The sequence below is a fragment of the Trachurus japonicus genome, chromosome 22, assembly GCF_045865225.1.
Source record: "Trachurus japonicus isolate A0001 chromosome 22, Traja_1.0".
Classification (NCBI taxonomy): domain Eukaryota; kingdom Metazoa; phylum Chordata; class Actinopteri; order Carangiformes; family Carangidae; genus Trachurus; species Trachurus japonicus.
In genome coordinates this window covers 22,364,203-22,384,950 of record NC_140928.1, presented here as the reverse complement: position 1 = coordinate 22,384,950, position 20,748 = coordinate 22,364,203, and the positions used below count along the sequence as shown (strand labels likewise).

The following is a 20,748-nucleotide window of genomic DNA, read 5'->3' as shown; positions in this document are numbered from 1 at the left end:
GATGGCAAACAAGGCCATGGGGCAAGTCCGTGAATGAACCACACACAAAGACGCAGATATAAATAACCCCGTGTGCTGGAGTGGATGTTTTCATGCCTAGCACAAAGGGAATTTTGTCCCAAAGACTGCATAATATTTTCTGCCCATAATAAACCTTAGACAGAGTCCTCTGACACAAAGCCCGCCTCCGCGATCAGCTGATTGGTCCATCGGCGGAGCCCGATTTGTCCACAGAAATCTGATTGGTTCAACGGGGAGACGCTTCGCACACAGCGGCCCTCACCTCCTCGCTCTGTCCTGTCGTCTTTGGCGGAGGATAAGCGAGTGGAGCAGCGACGGTGCGACGTAAGTGGCTCATGTCCGCATCCGTCAAAGAGAGAGGCCTCGGCGGACATATTGATTGGATGTACCAGCCGTCTGACAAGTGGACCACGTAAATACAGCGCGGTTTGAGCTTATTGAGCCTGCGCTAACAGAAAAGAGGAGGTTCCCGAATAGAGTCCTTTATTTATTTCTTTGTTTCCAGTGGAGGAAAAATAGTAACAGCGACATATACCACAGGCACTTCATTTATTATTTTTGTCCGTATACACAAGAAAACTGGATAAGATTACAGTGGTTACTCGAAGGCCAAAGCCAAGCGGAGGAGGATGAAGCGGCGCAATGCGGACTGCAGCAAACTCCGACGGCCGTTGAAACGGAACCGAATCACCGAGGGTATCTACGGCAGGTAACTTATGAGCAGCCCGGTGGGAGAAAGCAAGGGTCCTCCTCACGGCAGGGACGGGGGGCCACTGAGCGGAGGGGCTGGTGGCTTTGATACCTGCAGAGCGCCAACCGTACAGACAGTGCCTCTGATGTGTTAATGGACGCTAGCTCTCGTATTTACCCAGCTAGCTGCTAGTGACAACGTAGTGTGTGCTAGCGGTGTGTTTTCGTTGTGCATTAGTTTGAAGGCAGCGTTAGCCGCTTAGCTAGTCGTAGCGCTAGGCCGCAGCTCAGGCTGTTTTGAACCATGTCACAAGGTCTCTTTCATAGCAACGTTACTGCCCGAAATAAGTTATAGTGGGGTTTTTGCATACTGATGAAACTACGCTCAGTATATGTCGTTTTACCAACAGTTGTCATCTGCTAGCCGCGTCAAAATTAGCAGCTTCCCTTGTGAGCTAATGTAACTTCAGTTGGCTACCACCACCGCCGCAGCTGTGCTCATTGCCAACTTCACCACATACACCTCACTTATCCAGCAGAGTCCTAACCCGTGTAAACAGGGACAGTAACCACGAGCTGGTTGAGGTTTCAGTCAGTTAGCCTGACTACTTTTACAGCTTGCGTTGCAGTACTTAGTTTGGACAACTCAAAGTTGCACGGTTGTCCTTCCAGCAGCACCTGACAGGTCCGACTTCTCTGTGACCTGATAAACCAAACGTTAAAGGGCACAAGTTACACACGTGGCATCTAGACCCAGAGCTGTGGGGCAGCCCTTGAATTATTGAAAAGATACCCCTCAGCACACAACAGTCATGCTTTAGAGATCAAAGAACACCCCCACCATCCTTCTCACAACAAAAATGTCAAACTGAGATCAAATGATTCTGTCTTATTAAATTCACATGAATCTTTATGCCAAGAAAGAGTCAGTACAACAAAGCTCTCTGTATGTGTTAACTGTCGCAACCCTAAAGAAAGTAACCTGTAGCTTGTCACTATTAGGTCCAAATGCACACAACAGCATGAAATAAGGATACATTTATGTGCAGATCTAGACCTTTTTCAGAACAACACCCTCACAAATCTCTTAAATTTCAACATACTTGTACTATATATACACCCAGTCGCATCTTATAACATAAGCTGCTTAGACCAAGTGCAGTGCACACAGGCACATAATCTATCAAACAGCAGCTCTAGACATGCATCTTACAGTTGATTCACCCCCTCACACAAACACACACACTACTGACTCTTGAGACTCAATGATACATTACTACCTATCATTCTTGTTCACACAGATCACATCGCCAATATGAAAAAAAAAAAAACACACTTGAAGGTCGTAGTGTATTTGCTTTCATCATCTCATATGTTTTTTCTTCTCCTCTTTAGTACCTTCCTATACCTGAAGTTCCTGGTGGTGTGGGCACTGGTACTATTGGCAGACTTTGTGCTGGAGTTCAGGTTCGAGTACCTTTGGCCGTTCTGGCTCTTCATCCGGAGTGTGTACGACTCCTTTAGATACCAGGGACTGGTGAGTAGCTATGACCTAGCTGTCTACTGCTAACCCTTAGTTCTGACCTAAGAAAAGAAATTGTCTATACCAAAAACTATGCAGAGAAGGCTGTTATGGCTAACTACAGTTTACAAACCAGATGGCGCACACAAATCTTGTCAACATTCCTTGCATGGTAATATCATGATAGCAGATAGCAGAATAATTCGACTGATGGCATCATTATAATTTCATTTTCTGTAAATGTCACGGTAATATCATCATCGTGAATCTCTTTGGCCATAGTAAATAGGCCGTGAAAATTATATCATTAACTCCAGTCAGGGGGATGCAAACAAATCAAAATGTAGGACAATAAAAGAAACAACACATGTATGAGTGGAGTGACCCCTTTTCATGTTTGCATATGTGCAGGGCACATTCTTCAACAAATACAGAGACATGGTGTAATATTGGGCTTAGATTATTTTCCTGTTCTGACTTCCCCATTGAAAGGTTTAGTTTTGAAAGTTCTTAAATGTCATGTAAATAATAACAAGGATTACATACTAATAAGTAGATAACTGTTTTTGAAATGACTTGTTGGTAATGTATGTGAATGCTTAACGTAGCTGATACAGTAGATATGCATGAAAAAGAAGAAGCAGAACAGGGGAAGGTATTGCTTTGACAAAATCGTGGTGTATTGAAAATGAAAGTTGAGAACACATAGTGGTTCTTTGTATCCATAGTAATTAAATCTAAAATCAGACTTAAATACAGACATAAGCACACAGTAAGACAAAAGTGTCCCTCACACCACAGGACCTGAGAAAATAAACAGCTCACTGCCATTCAACTATTTATTAGTAATAAGCTTAGGATGTGTGAGGTTTGCCCCTAAGAAGAGATTTCATGTCTTATCTGAGTTCTCTCCATAATCAGACTTCTTGTGTGCATGTAAACATAATTAATGATGGCTTGAATAACAAAAGAAGAGTAATTGTGTGGAGTACAGAGTCAGATATGCCCTCAGGATCACAAAATAACCAGAAGATTGAACACTGATTGAGAAACAGTGTAACACAAACAAAATAAGAGAGAGGACCTGGGAGACAGCTCGGTGTACAAGAGAGTGCTGCAGTAGGTAAACAATGAATGTTGCATTTCAGATTATCAACATTCAGTCGGTCAGTTTGACATTTGTCGAGTTGCGTTTCTACACTCTCAAAAACGAGATCCTGGTTCTCCCTCTCTCACTTGTATTGCTTGCTGCTTCTTTGGGTCAGACCTCTCACCCAACATGACATACAAATATACACATCTGATCAGACTCGTGGTCTGCTTGTTATCTAAATTTTTAATAACAATATGTGAATTTTATTTGGCCTTAGATCTAGAATTGATGCTTAAAACCTATTGAATCCGTTGTGTAGGTGTAGGTGTAGGTGTAGGTGTGTCTTGCAGATATGTAGAAAGGGAGGACCAGCATGCAATGTTTGTGTAATCATTCTTGGTAGATTTTTTTCCCCTCAATGAAATATGAAGTTTAATCTCCAAGGACTAGGTAACTCCCATTATAACCGATTAAAATATGGCACTCAGCCTTCCATGAACTGGTATCCAGCAGTGTAGGCCTAGAAACCATTTCCATTTCCATTTTTCAAGGGAAGCTAAAACCATAGCTTTGATACTTTCATTTCTAACAGTTACGCATGAAATACTAACAGTGGAACAGTCTGCATCTCTCTTTATTGCATATGCTTGTTTATCATGATCACTTCTCCTCTCACCAACAGGCCTTCTCAGTATTCTTTGTGTGTGTGGCGTTTACCTCGGACATCATTTGCCTCCTCTTCATCCCAGTGCAATGGCTATTCTTCGCTGCCAGTACATATGTGTGGGTGCAGTATGTTTGGCACACAGGTACGGCTCTCTTTTGTTTGGATGTCTTGATTTCTGTTAGTTCAAATACCACATATGGGGATCGGCAAACAGCAGTGATTAAGTTGACTAATGGTTTGGAAGCAGCTGTTGTGTAGAACAGGAACAAAAGCTACCTCATGACTACAACCGTTGTGTCTACAGAGGTTCTGTTTAACAATGCAAGCAACAAAGAAAGAAAGGAAAAAAGCTTTTGGTTTATTTACTCCATAGATAATTAAGACAAATCATCCGTTTAAGTCACAGATCACACTAATTCTCAGAACGTCCACTTAGTGCTTCTGCGAAGAGCAGGTGTGAAAAGTGTTGCGTAATACCCATGCACATTGTGTTATCATATTTGCAAATAGCTGGCTTGCTTCTTAGAATTTTGCACGGTGTGTGTAAGTGAGCCGCACGCTGCGGATTAGTTGTCACTCTGATTTAGTGGTATCCCCCGATGTTGACCAAAGGCCAGGTGTCAGATTGAAATCCAAGTGCCATTTGGGGGAGGGAGGGACACCGAGTGGTTCCCAGATGCTTTCTGCGCCTTCCAGCTTAACTCACCAGTGACATTCACAACCATAGGATGTCGCCCACAAGTATTAATATCCCTTACCACTCTACAGCCTGGTGGTGAAGGTGTCTGAGTGTATTACAGCCAGAGTGACAATAGGTCACGTCTGTATCCTGACCACTCCGGCATAAGGCACCTGCTTCTGTGGTAATGGAGCAGTGGGAGATCACTGCAGTGCTCCACCAGATTGTTCAACTGCTCTGGTTGTGCAAAAGAGGGAGAAAGACAGAGCCATATTCATTTAATCCTAGGACTCTGACATTATCCATATTGTAAAACTTAGAATTTGGGTTTAAGACAGGTGTGTTTGTCTAGTGAATTAAACCAGTGCCAGCAGTATAGATGCTAAAATAATAATAAATTATTAGACATTTTGCATCTGTTTTTTTATTATTATTATTTAGACAAATTTGGATGCCCTGTTTAATACTGAAAGACAAAAAAAAACTTTTGCCATAGAAAAATATAATGTGATGTATGTGTAACATGACGAAGCAAGTTAAATACACAGCCCAAGTGTTTTGCTATGGACACAATAAGACTCGATACTCTCCTCTAACATCTCTGTCCTGTGTTTTTGTTTTTTCAGAGAGAGGTGTGTGTCTGCCCACAGTATCTCTATGGATACTTTTTGTGTACATAGAGGCAGCCATCAGATTCAAAGACCTGAAGAACTTCCATGTGGACCTGTGTCGTCCGTTTGCTGCACACTGGTGAGTCACTGTTGCGTTTTAACCAGGGGCAGTGAAGCACTGTCCTTGACAGGCATATTTTGATTGAAAGACATGTCTGTGTTGAGTATCGACCGTGAATGTGTCACCATGGTGCAGAGGGAAGTTGTGTTATGTAGGGACATGGTTGTATGAACTAATCTAAGTTCTCACACAGCCTGATTCACTGTGTTTACTCTCTGTGCAACATTACTCGTTTATTCTTTCCTGAAATCTTTAAAGAATAAATGCACTTAAATATTTATTATTGTGCAAGTATGACACGTCAGCCCAACACTGACATTTTGTTATGTTGACCTTCAGGAAACAGCATATTATTGCAGAGTCGCCATTTGGTCTTTAATTATGAAGCAACATTATAAGCAAGCAGTCTTCTTGATATATTCTAAAATGCATATAAAGCAACACTGCCATGGGGTACACTCCCAAACTGTAAGACTAAGAGGGGTCTGCAGTTTTGATCTAAGCAGTCCTTGGGACCTTGCTGCTGTGTTAACCTATATAATGCCTTGAAGTTGGGCTGTTTCCTGTAGCAGTTTTTTATTTGACTGAATCAGCACTTTGTGACTTTTGATCTATAAGCAAAGAGTAGACTTTTAAGTGTACTTTTTATCTCCATCTCTGTAGCATTGGCTACCCAGTGGTCACGTTGGGCTTCGGCTTCAAGAGCTACGTGAGCTATAAGATGCGCCTCCGGAAGCAAAAGGAGGTGCAAAAGGAGAATGAGTTTTACATGCAGCTCCTGCAACAGGCTCTGCCTCCAGAGCAACAGATGCTTCAGAGGCAAGAGAGAGAAGCAGAAGAAGGTAAGGTCCAAATCCACGTACATGCATCTATACAGTACTGTCAGCACACATGACAGTTCAGGAAATCTGAGGTTTACTTACAGTTTCTGCTAGATCTGAGAAATATAGTGTGTCCAAGCAAATTTCCATCAGTAGAATTTCATGATATATTTAACATAGAAGAATACATAATATTATTGAATGGCCTCATCACTAAACTTGTGTGGGTAGGCTGAACAGTGTGGGAATAAAGGTTCAATTGAATTTATACAAACTGTCACAACTTTACTATTTATCGTACTGATGGAAGTTTGCTTGGACACACTTTACAATGACATGATTTGATGAATTCTATATCTAAAAGAAATCAGAAAACGGAGTAGGCCAAGTCAAGGAGACATAGTGTAATCTTGTTGCTTGTGTCTAGTTAGCTAGCTTACTGCTTTGAGTCAGTGATGATACTCTATTCATTGGTAGTTAGAAGTTCTGACAGGGAGTCAAGACTTTTGATGGATATAGCAGGTATGTACCAGTACCAGACTCTTTTTGAGATGAAGTCTCATGACAGTTGTCACCCGTGTGTGCTAAGTTTCTCTTTACTGCCTTCTTTTTTTTACTACAGCAGCAGCAGCAGCTAAAGGAATATCTGAAGTGGACACACCTCCAGTATCACAGAATGGCGCCCTAGCCAATAAAAAGACATCGGCACCACTGCCGGAACTAGAGTATAGGGAAAAAGGGAAAGAGGGACGGGGTGGCGGGGAGGCTAAAAAGCAGCACAACAGCAACAGCATCCTGCCATCATCAGTGGACTCTAAACTCCAAGAAATGGAGTATATGGAGAACCATATGAACAACAAGAGACTGACCACAGAGCTGGGCAGTACAGAGAACCTCTTGCTTAAAGAGGACAACAATTCCTCCTGCTCCTCCTCCTCCTCCTCCTCTTCTAAAAACTACAAAAATGCTAGCAGCAATGCCACAGCGCTCAACTCCTCGCCCCGCGGCCATAGTGCCACCAACGGCAGCGTGCCCTCCTCCGCGCCATCGTCCTCTTCCACGGGGAAGAATGAGAAGAAGCACAAGTTATCAGTGGGGAAGGGGACGTCAGGGGGCTCCCACAGGGATCCCACGGATAACTGCATCCCCAACAACCAGCTGAGCAAACCAGAAGCACTTGTTAGGTAAGAAGCACACAGTCACACAATGACTCGCCTCCTGATATTGCCCAATGACAGGCCTCATACCCACAGCCTACATCTGATGAGTCAGGCTACACACTGACAGATTCATTAAGACCATACTATGTTTTACTGCCATGAACTATTTTAAGATCTTCTTTGCCTCACCAAATCTTGTATCAAGTGTAAGCGTGTCCATGTACGTATGTGTTGAGGCTAGGGACGACCAGTCAACTTTTCTTTTTTCTTTTTTTTATTCTAATTCAACAAAATAATACAGATGCACTGCGACACTATGTATTTTTGTAAGTTTTGGCCAGCTGACTAACTCAGGCTCAGGAATATAAAGCCTGGTTATACTACTACCTACTGGCTGCATACTGTTTTTTTCCTGGTTTTGTTTATTTAATGTTTCACCCAGAAGTGGCTACAGTGTTTTTATGAAGTGCACCAATTACATTTTGACAGCTGGTATACCTGGAGCAAACAAACAGGAGCAGAAATTGATTGTGCTATATATAGCAAAAAACAAATCCATTTGAAAACACACAAATCTGTCCCTGTCGAGCTGACCTCCCAAGCTGAGGCCATCGACGATATAACAGGAACTGCACAAAGCAAACAGATGGTCATTAAGACGGCCTATCCCTGGTGTGACTTAATTGGACTGAGGGTGTTGAAAAATGATTATCTCACCCGTGGTGTTCTTTGCAATCATGATGCGCAGCACAGTTGATTGAAAACATTTCATGTTTTTATTGGCAAGTTATTTCCCAGATATTAGCATTTCACTGTAGGGTTGATGGTGACGGACAATTAAAAATGTGCGAGGTATTGAGCATGAAATGCAGTGTCTGTCATTGTTTTAGTGCCTTCCTTTTGCCTGGCATCTATTTATTTTTGTTCATGTTGTTTTTTTTTTTTTTTGCTAGGTGGATTTTTGTCACAAGTTTTGCTTGGAGGCTGTGTAAGGTGACAGCAATAACATGAATTTATAACGGTATCTGTAGCATCAGATTCGGCTTCAAAGTCTCACCTTATTTTTGTCATAAATCTTCAACTCTCTTGCAGAAAGTCTGATAGGATTGATGATATTCTGTCCTCAGAGCAGGACATAAAAATGGTTAAGAAGCCTCTGTCACCCACCCACAAGACACTGAAGCATTAGTATTTTTCCTTGGTTAAGCTGTGTGTTTGGCTCATTTAAAGAATTAGGCTTTCTTTAAAACATCTGCTGTGGCAGCTGTTTTCTACTCTGAATGATAGTAAGGTGTAATATTAGTTGAAATGTAACTTCATCTGTGCTTTCTGCTATACCGGTGCATATCCTAAAAGTGATGTTGATGTTACATCAAATGCGTCTCCTCTGTTCACTCTCCCACCTGATAGATTGGAGCAGGATGTTAAAAAGTTGAAGGCGGACCTGCAGGCCAGCCGGCAGGTGGAGCAGGACCTTCGCAGCCAGATCGGCTCGCTGGGCAGTGCTGAGCGCTCCATACGCACAGAGCTGGGCCAGCTGCGCCAGGAGAATGAGCTGCTGCAGAACAAGTGAGTGGTGCTGCTGCCCAAATGGGAATTGTCTAATAGAAAAGTGAGATAAATTGTTTCTGCACTTAGTTTTTCAAACAGACAAAAAGATGAAATCACCAATACAGTCTTTGGCTTGTTAAAACATATTAGATGCAAGAAGTGATGACTGCATAATGCTTAGATGAGAAACTGAGTCTGCCTCCGTGTATTTCCATGTATGTGAATGTGCTGTGCATGTGCTCTTGCAGGCTCCATAATGCTGTGCAGGCAAAGCAAAAGGACAAACAGGCAGTGGGCCAACTGGAGAAGAGGCTCAAAGCAGAGCAGGAGGCTCGAGCTACTGCTGAGAAACAGCTCGCAGACGAAAAGAAGCGAAAGAAGTTAGAAGAAGCCACAGCGGCCAGAGCAGTAGCACTAGCAGCAGCATCCAGGTAGGTGCACATCTGATGCCACAGATCTGGTTGTCTACAGCCATTTTACCTCTTTATTTGTTCTTCGTCAGGTATATTTATTGTTAGGTTTTATATACAGAAAATAACTGCTTTTCTCCTATTTTATTTCAGAGGGGAGTGCACAGACACGTTGCGGCGGCGGATCACTGAATTAGAAACTGAGTGTAAGAAACTAACAATGGATATCAAGCTAAAGGAGGACCAGATCCGAGAGCTTGAATTGAAAGTGCAGGTGAGCTTATTTTTAATTTTCCCATGTCTTTTTATTGGCCATTTATAATACAAACACATTAGAACACACAGAACAGATGCATGAAATAATGGAACCAATCAAAATAAAGAATACAATAAATTAACAGAAAGAGGACATAAAAGGTTGCTTGCTCAGGGGAGCTTATTTTTATTAAAATTTTATTGATAAGAATTGTGAACTGAATTCTGATTTAAAAAAAAAAAATCTGCATTTTCAAAAGAAATGTTAATTTGTACGTTAGTTAATTTTATTGTTGTTGATGATTTGGTCATAATTCCTGAGTGTACAAGTTAACTGACCACTGTGAAAATACTGTTGTAAATAATAGGATAGGATTTTAGGATTTTATGCTGATCATCATGAAAACAACTCAGCTACAGGCTCTTGCTCTGTATATACCATATGCTTCTTCTAAGAGGAGCCAGACGGTTATAGGCTTTTATTTATGTCAGACAGTATTCACACAGTGCTGCCTACATGTCTGCTAAACCAGCCAAATACAGAACATCCAGTAACCAGTGTGGTAGAGCAGTCAAGATGCTGCCTCCCTGACTTTGAACCTGTCTGTATCTCCTCTCCTTCATCTTTCAGGAGCTTCATAAATATAAGGAGAATGAAAAAGACACAGAGGTGCTCATGTCAGCGCTGTCAGCCATGCAAGACAAGACCCAGCACCTGGAGAACAGTCTAAGTGCAGAGACCAGGATCAAACTGGACCTTTTCTCTGCACTGGGAGACGCCAAGAGACAACTGGAGATTGCACAAGGTCCGTCTGATTGACAGATAACAACAGAAAATTTGAAGTGTGAGAACGTCTACAAATAATTTCTGGGTTTGAATCGTATTCTTGTGTCGGACTGACCCCGTTGATGTCTGCTTTCAGGTCAAATTCTGCAGAAGGATCAGGAAATCAAAGACCTGAAGCAGAAGATAGCCGAAGTGATGGCTGTCATGCCCAGCATCTCCACCAGCAGCATGACCCCCGTGGCCCCCCACTACTCCTCCAAGTTCATGGACACCAATCCCTCCGGCCTAGACCCCAACGCCTCTGTTTACCAGCCACTCAAGAAGTGAACGCTTTCGTCCCGCCCCTTCCTCCCCCCCTCCATCCATTCTCCCCTCATTTTTATTTTACCTGCAGGCCCACCACCTCCCAATCTGCTCGGCATGTCTGCGGCTGAGAACGATGTTTTTCTTTGGGGTTTTTTTTTTTTTTTTTTTTTTTGGGTTCTCTCCTGGCCAGGTCAGAAGGATGTTGTATTGTGTGACTGTATTTGTTGTAGCTAAAACAAAAGACAAAAAAAACTTAAAATGGACATCACATGTCAACTAGGAAGTCCCAGTTTTATTTTCTCTTAAGTGTCTAGTGAAACCTCACAGAATCGGGTATGTATCTTCATCTCAAGGGTGTTGCTCTCCCCTCCCCACCGCCACTGCAACCACCTGCAACCAGTTACCTGCTCTTTGGTCCTGGGGACTAGCTGCTTTATTATTTTTGGGTTGACTCCCCCCCCCGCCCCCTCCTCCTCCTAAAATTGGAAAACAGTTCTCCTTCATCACACTGCCTGACTTGTATCCCAATTTCATTTGACAGATTGTTTTTCTCCCAAGGTAGTCTGGGAACATCTGTACAACCAGAGGAATGTAGTGCAAAAGTTGGCACGGACTCGCCCTGTTACGTTCAATTTATTCTTCTAATCCACAATCAGACACCGAATTAACCCCCCCGCCCCTTTAGCTGCTTTGGGGTTTGGTGGTAAAAAGTTTTTACAGTGTATTGTGTGGTTCTGTTTATTCACTCTTTTAAGACTCAAGTGTTGATTTCAACAAGCTGGAAAACCTTGTGTTGTAAAAAGAAGCGTAGACCTTGGAACAAAATAACCCAAGCAGCTCCATATGTTCAGCATCAAGTGAAAACGGGAGCGAAGTCTCCCTCACTTTGTTTTCACTTGGAAGGAAGTGCAGTAAGAAAAGACTCAGCTACTTAGCGCTCGGCATAGTCTCTCATCAGTCGTCATGATCACAGTGCCTTGAGTTGTGGACATAGAGTGAGTGTGATAATGAGAAAAGGCCCAGGCCCTCTGCATTAGTTGTGAAGCATCTGGCTAAGCTGAAATGGATAAAGAGGTTGACCCCACCCAGGCCACTGGGACAAAGCTGCCTTCGGGCACTGATTTGGTTTTTCGGGCTCCCTACTGATTTCCACACTGGTGGGGGGAAGCAGATCCATGGTGTGTACTCAAGGGCAGCTTTGTCCCTTACACAAGTTGCGTTTATCCAATACTTCATCAACTATCGCCCATGTACTGACATGATGTTGGCCCCTACAGACAGGTCTCTGGCTCAGCACATCCGTACACAAAACATCATCCACACTAGTGTTAAAACCCCAAACCCCTCAGTTTATCTACCGCCCCCTCTTTTCTTCTTTTTTGAGTTCCAATTGAGAGTTGCACTGTAGAAAACACACATGCTGTTTGAAAGGGAAAACTGTAACGACGGACTGTGCAATGTACACGAAGCTTCGGAAATGCCAACGTGAATATAGCAGTTAAATAATTTTATTTAATTAATCTTCCACTTCAGTTCATGTGCCAAGACTGGAATGCTTGTTTCTCTCGTAATGTGTTCAAGAATGTACTGCAAATACATTGGCTGACATTTTTGGTCAAATAGTCCAATTGAATATCGCTTAATGGAAGTTTCTGTTAAGCAGGTAGAGAAAGTGGTCACCTGCTTGTATTAGACTGTAGTTAAAAGTAAGGGACTAGAGAGTCAAATTTCTTTTTGTGAATGTTACAGTATTTGCAACTGTTGGGCAAGTGGCTGCTGTTTTAGTAAAGCAGTTTTCCTTATTACTGTTTCTGGTCTTGTTATTTTCCCACAGGGAGAAAGTGGCTTGAGTCTGATGTGGTTTCACCATCAATCTGAAATGATCATTGTTGTGCGTGTGGTTTTCACCTACTGTATATGGAGAAGCTTCTTTTTTTCCGCTCAGATTGCTGATTCCAGGCGGCAACAACAAAAAAAAGATGTTAAAATTACAGTTCAGTCAGTTGTTTGGTCAACTGATCGTTGAAAGTCTGAGAGAGGTGTTTTTGTTTGTTTTTTTGTTTTCTATGCCCACAGTCACTGCTCTGTTTCTCCCCAGGTCTGACCTTGGCTGCGCTCTCGCTCTGTGAGGTTTGCAAGGAATAAACTTTTTTTTCTTGCAAATTGACTTGTCTCTGCTTGTTGCTCTGACTCAGACCATATGTCTGGATATTTCAAAACAACCTGTCAGTGCTAAGAGTGTGTTTCGTTAAAGGTGCACTCCACCAATTATGAACATCAGGTTAAATTTACTGACTTTGTAAACTTTGCCATATGGGGATCTCATAAAAGATACTATCCTGATGACAATAAGGAAAATATAGGCTCAAGTACGTGTTTTTTGTAGGCTTTCCTTACTAAATGGCTGAGCCTTGGTCGTTTCAGCTTTTTCCATTGTTTTTTTTTTTTCTTACAAGCCTCTAAACTTTATGGGAGAGAATGCAGGAGCTATAATCCATGTCAGACCATTAGTGTCATTCTCTTATCATTTCATGTCATCCTTCAAGGAAAAATTATTTGAAGTCCTTTTCATTGAAAAGATCTGTGCTAATGAAAGACCTCTACACTTAAGTAAACAATGTGTTGAATATAAGTTACTATAACATGATCTGACAATAACCCAACAATAGTGTAATTCACTCTTACATGCCCTATCATGTCATTGCCACTGGGAGGCAGTGTCCATGTGCAATATGTAGGTTAGAAGAGATAATCTCTGTCCACAGAGACTTTGACTATTAACTGTCAAGAACCACTAATTCCCTCTTTTCAAGACCATAAAATCCCATTCAGCCTGGACAAAAGGAATCTAAGAGTAATTTGTTCATTTCAGCCAGCTCGTCAAAACATGCTAACCAGTGGTGCCTCCACAATGCTCTAGCAGTGCTGGGTTGGTAGGTAAATGAAGTTGGACGTGTGCACCATTTAAAGCCATTCACTGCTTTTTTCTTTGTCTGCATTTCAAATGCAGTCATAATCACCCATCAGGGGAGTCCCGTGCTCTGCTGACCTCTGGGCCTCAGATTTCAGTGATGGGTCCATAAAAGGGAGCAAATTAGAGGCTGCCTCACATTTTGATTTTAGTGATAATTCTGTTAATGCACTTGGGAAATTTGGGAGGGAGATAAAGGATCCCTCTGCCAAGGACACAGAATTTCAAAGCATGAAAGAAGCCCTCTGCTCAGCACTCTGTCACATGCCAGACTTCCCCAAATACACTTGATTAACCTGTGCAGCGAGACAAATGTGGATAAAGCTCCTCACTCAATTTCTTCGAATTAACCGGTGGCTAGGTTCGGAATAAATTTGTTTTACAGTCAACCCTCGGTATTTTATTGCTCTCACAGTTCCAGCGCAGCACCACGCTATTTGGCAGAGTCAAGCATGTGGAATTAACAGATTATAATAGGTCTTTTCCAGCCGTCGACATTTAGCCCAGCTGTACTCGCAATGCCATTAGGCCTCATAAATCTACAGTAAATCCAGCTGTCTGAAGTGAATAAGCCATAAATGAAAAAATTCCAGGTATGGCTCCCCTGTTTCTCTTGACTTGCTCAATTAACATAAAGTCCATGAGCAATTTTCTTGGTTGAAATTCACTTTCCATCCTGCCTCTGTACCTGTCCCTCTGAAAGAGCAGCACAGTGAAAACATAGCCTATTAAAACTGAATTGGATTTCTCAGATCATCAGTAAAGATACAGTGAGTGGATTTGCAGCACAGTGTGTGTAGATATACTCCCATAGCTGAGCTTACTGTGTAAATTAATCATTAGTATTTACTCTTTTTCAGAGTAAATGATGAATGTTGGGCAAACTTCTCACACTGGTCCTAGGTTTGTGCAGTTAGTTGAACCCTCTTCTCCCCCCACCTGCAAACACTCATTGATTTTTCCTCCCTAACACACCTACTCAAACTATTTCCCATGTTGCTGCTTTAACAGTCTAGATGTGTCTTGCATGCTTCAGTAACTGGCAGATTTACAAGCGGAGAGTGCACTCTTTTGTTTCAAGCCTTTCAAGTGAAGCATGGTTGTAGCTGCCAACAAAGTAACAGTGATTTAAAAGGAATGCACCTCTGAGAACAGAGAGATCGTTTAGTGTACAGCACTACGCTGATGTGATGATAAATGATAATTCTGTTAGATCTGTTTTTCTGTGTCGACACCAACCGGTACTTTAAATACATCTACCTGATCTTCACATACAGGTGGTGGTGGTGTTGGCTAATATATCCTCAGGGGTGTGACAGCCTGTTACGTTCTTATCTCTGTGCGTACTGTCTCCTATGAAATGTAGTAGTGCAAGATTTTTTGAAGGCCATTCACATTGGTTGTTCATTTATGTAGGCTAAGCAACAGAACTTGAACTTCCTAAAAAACATTTCAGCATAATTATGAATATGACATACCAGGATGTTACCTAAGAGTTACTAAATCATGTGCTATGCTGGAATTAGAACTCATACTGTTAAAAGATATGACTCAAGCATAAATGTTATTTGTGCTTATGTTGCTTCATAATCAGTTGATCCATTTTAGAAAACATTTTTATTTTGTACTGTTTCAGTTATCGTTTCAACTAGTAGTCGATGACCAAAGCATATGTTTTTAATCATGCACAAAAGAGGTCAATCTGATGTGAATTCCTCTTGGCTGGTCAGTAGAGTTTCTTCTCCAGGGCTGTGAGATGAAGCGTCTTTGTCTGGAGGCTGGATCCCTCTAACTTCATTCTTTTTTTTTCATCAGCGGACCGCTCTCCTCCAGATGTCCAGCAGGGACTCTGTGGCTTTCAATCTTGAACAATGACTAATGCCTGCATCTTTTCCAAGAAATAACTCTAAACCCCACCCACCCACCAGCCCCACCTCAACTGCTTAACCACACATGTTGTAATAGCTCACATTTGGACATATGATGAGTCATAACACAAAGTTATACTTGATTTGAAAGAAGACACAGGCTACAATAACCATTACTTTGGCATTCTCCCCACCATGGTTTATGTTTGAAAAATAAAGTATCCCCATTTAAGTGGTCTGGAATTTGCTCTCACAAGTGGTGTATGAGGATGAGCAGGACTGCCAATCACATTTCCTTGACAAAAATCATTTATTTCTGAGAAAGGGATTTTTGTTAGACTACTATTTTTTTTTTTTTTTTTTTACAGTGGCGCACGGTGTGAATCCAACCGTTTTACATTGTTTTATGTCACTTAATCACTCTGAAAAGCTGAGTGAACTGAGCCACAGTAGTTGGCCCCTCCAGCCCATTTGGTCATGACATTTCCACAGAAATGGAGCTCAAAGAAGAAGAAGACGCCTTGTGGCTGGATTAAAACACGTCAGGTCTGCCCGCTGTCCGTCCGTGAAATGACTACCAAATTATGTGTCACAAAAGACACGCTGGGTGGGTGTGGGGTGAAAGTGTGCTGCTGTGTGTAGTAGTAACAGGAACAGCGTTAAAAGCAGACAGAGCAGCACCCGCCCGGAGTGGCAGCGCCGCCGCTGCAACAAGCTCACTCGCGTGATTCCACAAGCGGCGTCAGGCGCGTTATCCGGTTCATTTACATACATGACACCGCCCAGGGGGACGAGCAACATGATAATCTACCATCGACTGAAAGCTAACCGTGGAGAGGGGAGGAAAAAAAGACGGTGAAACAAAGTTTGGACGGGAGAGAGGGCTGATTTAAACCGAGCGAAGTGTTTCGACAGAGACGGAGAGGCGCTCGTCGGGCTCTTTGCCCCACTTTTTGGATTACAATATGGACGCTTTGAAATCCGCTGGAAGGGCAATTATAAGGAGTCCCAGCATCGCCAAACAGTCGTGGGGTGCGGGTGTTGTGGCCCTACTGGTTCCTAATTTAACTGGTTACGGTGCTGAACAGCTGCAGATGTTTTGCGCTCCCTCAGCAGATTCGTCACAAATTCACAAACATACACAACATATTACCAGCGAGTTTCAAGCCACAATTCACATCTACCGCGGCGAATATGCTGCTGTGAGTGAGCACTAACAGTTACGTACCAGCCACATGGAAAAAAAAATAAAGTGGAGAAAAAATAATCTTCACATATTTGCGTGGGTCGGGACTCGATCTCGCTTCAGCAAAACCAATTACACCACTAACCACCTGTCTACCTCTGTGAGCCACTCAAGCTTACAGGTGCCCGCCGCTTCACTGGATATCAGTCAATTACGTCACTACAGGTAACGTTTTGACTCGAGCTGATCTCAAACAACTGCTTACCATCGGTTTGCCTTTGAAATACACGGACAATGCCTCGGTGTTTATTGTTCTCTTTCCTCCAGTCTAATCAACATATTCAGCGCTACACTTCTCTCCGCACAACACTACACACTATGACAAAGCCTGTCGTGTTGAGAAAGTGATGAACTAGCTCGGAAATACTGTCAAAATACGCTCAACAATATGTAAACAAAATCGAAACACTTGAGCCACTGCATGTGTACATGGTTGAAAAGTACGACTTGCATTTAATCGCATTACTGTATTGCGAATGTTTTGTGTACTTACATTTCTTTACACTTCTCTACAGATCTTATTAAACGCACAACGTATTTATTGGCGTGCATTAAAAGAAATGTTCACTTCAAGTCGCCGTGGTTCGCGGAAGAGATGTTACCTGAGTCTACCTGTTTCGATCTGCCTGTGACTATGATGCGTTCAAGGGAACAGGGCAGCGTCGGACGTCGGCCATTTAGATCGCCATGGAACCAAAACTGTTTAGTTCGTCAGTTTTTTCTGTGAATGTCAAACTAGTTTTAATTAAAATGTATACCTTTACAAAGGGCAATGATAAAATATGTCGGCACACGAAATCTAAAGCATCAGACCATTCTATAAACACATTTCAAACAATCGACTCACGTCCGACGCTGCCCTGGTCCCTTGAACGCATCATATTAACCGCAGCCAGAAACAGCTAGACTCAGAGCTAACTTCACCTCTCTTCCTCGAACCACAGCGACTTTAAATGGACATTTCTTTTAATGCACGCCAATAAATACGCTTTGCGTTTAATAAGATCTGTAGAGAAGTGTAAAGAAATGTAAGTACACAAAACATTCGCAATACAATATGTGATTAAATGCAAGTCGTACGTTTTTCACCCATGTACACATGCAGTGGCTCAAGTGTTTCGCTTTTGTTTACATATTGTTGAGCGTATTTTGACAGTATTTCCGAGCTAGTTCATCACTTTCTCAACACGACAGGCTTTGTCATAGTGTGTAGTGTTGTGCGGAGAGAAGTGTAGCGCTGAATATGTTGATTAGACTGGAGGAAAGAGAACAATAAACACCGAGGCATTGTCCGTGTATTTCAAAGGCAAACCGATGGTAACCTGTTGTTTGAGATCAGCTCGAGTCAAAACGTTACCTGTAGTGACGTAATTGACTGATATGCAGTGAAGCGGCAGGCACCTGTGAGCTTGAGTGGCTCACAGAGGTAGACAGGTGGTTAGTGGTGTAATTGGTTTTGCTGAAGCGAGATCGAGTCCCGACCCACGCAAATATGTGAGGATTATTTTTTCTCCACTTTATTTTTTTTTCCCATGTGGCTGGTACGTAACTGTTAGTGCTCACTCACAGCAGCATATTCGCCGCGGTAGATGTGAATTGTGGCTTGAAACTCGCTGGTAATTTGTGTATGTTTGTGAATTTGTGACGAATCTGCTGAGGGAGCGCAAAACATCTGCAGCTGTTCAGCACCGTAACCAGTTAAATTAGGAACCAGTAGGGCCACAACACGGGCAGGCATAAAAGTAAGTATTCACTTGTTCGGCACATCACCGCGAAGGCGTTAGCTGCTGCTAATTTTGGGTGGCTAAACCGAGCTAGCGTCGACAAGTAGCTAACATTTACAACCGGCGTTTACTTAGCGGCACTTTACAACTCGCCTGGTGTGTGGAGGCGAGCTGAGCTCCAGCTGCCGGGGACAACACAGCTGTCAGAGCGGGGGAGGGAGGGAGCGAAGGGGTGAGGGGGGTGGTAGATAGGTAGACACAGAAACTCGGAAAACAACACGCGTAGCACAGAGCTCAGCATTTGAGCAGGGATTAAAAGTAGGAAACGTATTGTTTGTCAATTGAACTTGACGCTCAAAGTGACAGCAGCGACCCGCAGCTGTAAACCGACTCCCGCTGAGGCATGTTGTCCACGGAGCAGCGAGTCCAACACCGAGGCGCTCCCGTGGTGTTACCCGGTGTCACCTGGGGCCAACAGTGGACGCAAGTCACGACAAAAGTTTGAGACTGTGGTTGTAAGTCTGCCACGTCACTCAGCCAGCTGACTGACACGGCTGTGTGTGAAATGTCCAGCAAGAGGCTGAGTAGTGGGCAGCGGGGGGGACACTGTCTCTTTGGACCAATGGAGGTATAAAAACAAGGGGAGACACGGGGAGTGAGGGGGACGTGAGGAGGAGATGAGTGGTCGTCTTCCTGGCGAAGCTGTACAATCCTAGCAACGCACTGTTGCTAGGCGATACACCATGTGAAACACAGATGAGAGGCAGCGTAGAGAAGGAGTGGTAGCGGAGTCTGTAAACCTTCACTGGGGTCTCCGGTTCAGCCAGGTGGCTCAGATCCGCGGAGGGGGGGGGGTTGTTCAATAATTAGCACCAGCTCGGGTTTTACATGGGATTTCCACATGATGCTCGACTTCATTTCTCTAGTGTGTAACGTAGTGCGGAGCAGCAGCATCACACTGACGGTGCTAGCATTGCCTCAGCTGCAGAGACCCTTTATGTTTCCTTACACAAAGGGGGGATGTCCCGTGCCTCCATGACCAACCCCCCCCCCCCCCTTTATTTTTTTATTGCATAGCCATAGACAATAGAGCAGTTGGCAACAAGATGTCACACGTGCCAGACAGTGCAAGCGATGCTTTGTTTCGGGTCCTCTCCTCTCTCTTTTTTTTTTCTAAGGGGGGTGCACAAGCACGGTCCTTTTGCATCAGACAGTGGCCACAGTCACAGAGGACATACAAACAATCGTGATGTTGAACTTTGCTATACTCTGCATTCAGTCTGAGGCAATACAAAGAGTAAAAAAACAAACTCTTCCACAGAGACTAGTAGATCTTATCAGTCAGCTGTTATGTCATTTCTTTACCTACATTATAGGAGGTTTCTGTGATGAACAGTTTCTCTCTTATTTTGAATGAGTTGATGTAATCATATGCTTCACTATAGGGCAGTAGACACCAGAGAACCGCTGTGTTAAGCACAAACAGCAACTTGTTTGGTCTTGTTGTGCCGGTGTGCTTCTTTTACAATTTTATGTAGCTATGTGGATTTAAAAAAAAAGTAGAGCACTTAATGAAAAATGTGTGTGCTCCACCTTGTTTTGTATCAGAAGAGCTATTTTCTCGGTTTCATAATATGAGGCAAAGTAGTCTTAAGTAGGATTTTGTGATGGGCTTGGCCTTGTCCAAGTGGCTTATTCACTCTTTTGGCATCTAAGCATTGCATTCCTTCATCTCCCACTGTCACTGATGCATCGTAACAGGTCCCAGTATCCTTTGCATAAAACCGCTCGTATCCCTTGAGTGATCAGTGCACACATCAACATTTAAAGCAGGCTGACATTAGCGCCTGCCTTTGCCCTGCATGCCCTCGCATTTGCAGTCTTGTTCCTTTTGCACGGGCAAGAATGTGTCTGCTCTGTCATTTCCTGCACGGTTTTGAACAGCTCAGTTGCTTTTTTGGCCGTGTGCTGAGCAGACAGAATGTGTCTCTCTGCACTGCCCTCTCATTACATCCAAATAGTTGCCGTTTTACAGAGGGGTAAAATGGTATGTTATATCAACAATCTTTGTAGGTCATGAAAGCCCTGGTTTTTTTTTCTTTACCAATTTGGAAAAGTGTGGGCGGTAGAAAATCCCGGTCTGCATTGAAGAGAGACGGCTCCCTCCTACGTTCCCGGTCAAGGAGCTGTCTTCTGTGGACTCGTCAATATTGAAACGACTACTTACCAGGATGTCAGTGGACCC

At 43.1% G+C, this 20,748-nt stretch overlaps 2 protein-coding genes across 4 annotated transcripts in view; both read left to right on the top strand.

Annotated features, from left to right (window-relative positions):
• The first annotated feature begins 236 nt into the window (after positions 1 to 236).
• Positions 237 to 12,861, top strand: maco1b (macoilin 1b). 2 transcript variants are annotated; one of them, XM_085768346.1, is made up of 11 exons: positions 237 to 730; positions 2,107 to 2,248; positions 4,009 to 4,135; positions 5,299 to 5,422; positions 6,068 to 6,246; positions 6,848 to 7,409; positions 8,796 to 8,954; positions 9,185 to 9,367; positions 9,500 to 9,620; positions 10,233 to 10,407; positions 10,525 to 12,861. In XM_085768346.1, exons 1-11 carry the CDS (start codon positions 651 to 653, stop codon positions 10,713 to 10,715), a joined length of 2,043 nt encoding a protein of 680 aa, XP_085624472.1. In that variant the 5' UTR covers positions 237 to 650; the 3' UTR covers positions 10,716 to 12,861. The 2 variants fall into 2 exon arrangements, with proteins under 2 accessions (XP_085624472.1, XP_085624473.1); XM_085768347.1 differs by having other exon boundaries at positions 243 to 730; positions 6,851 to 7,409.
• A 3,383-nt stretch (positions 12,862 to 16,244) lies between these two features.
• Positions 16,245 to 20,748, top strand: part of ldlrap1b (low density lipoprotein receptor adaptor protein 1b) — a 40,475-nt gene continuing 35,971 nt past the window's right edge. Inside the window, exons 1-2 of one of the 2 annotated variants that reach the window (XM_085766708.1) lie at positions 16,245 to 16,572; positions 18,511 to 18,521. In XM_085766708.1, coding sequence (XP_085622834.1) covers positions 16,499 to 16,572; positions 18,511 to 18,521 — 85 coding nt within the window. In that variant the 5' untranslated portion in view covers positions 16,245 to 16,498. The remainder of the gene's footprint in view (positions 16,573 to 18,510; positions 18,522 to 20,748) is intronic. The other variant, XM_085766707.1, reaches the window with a different exon arrangement.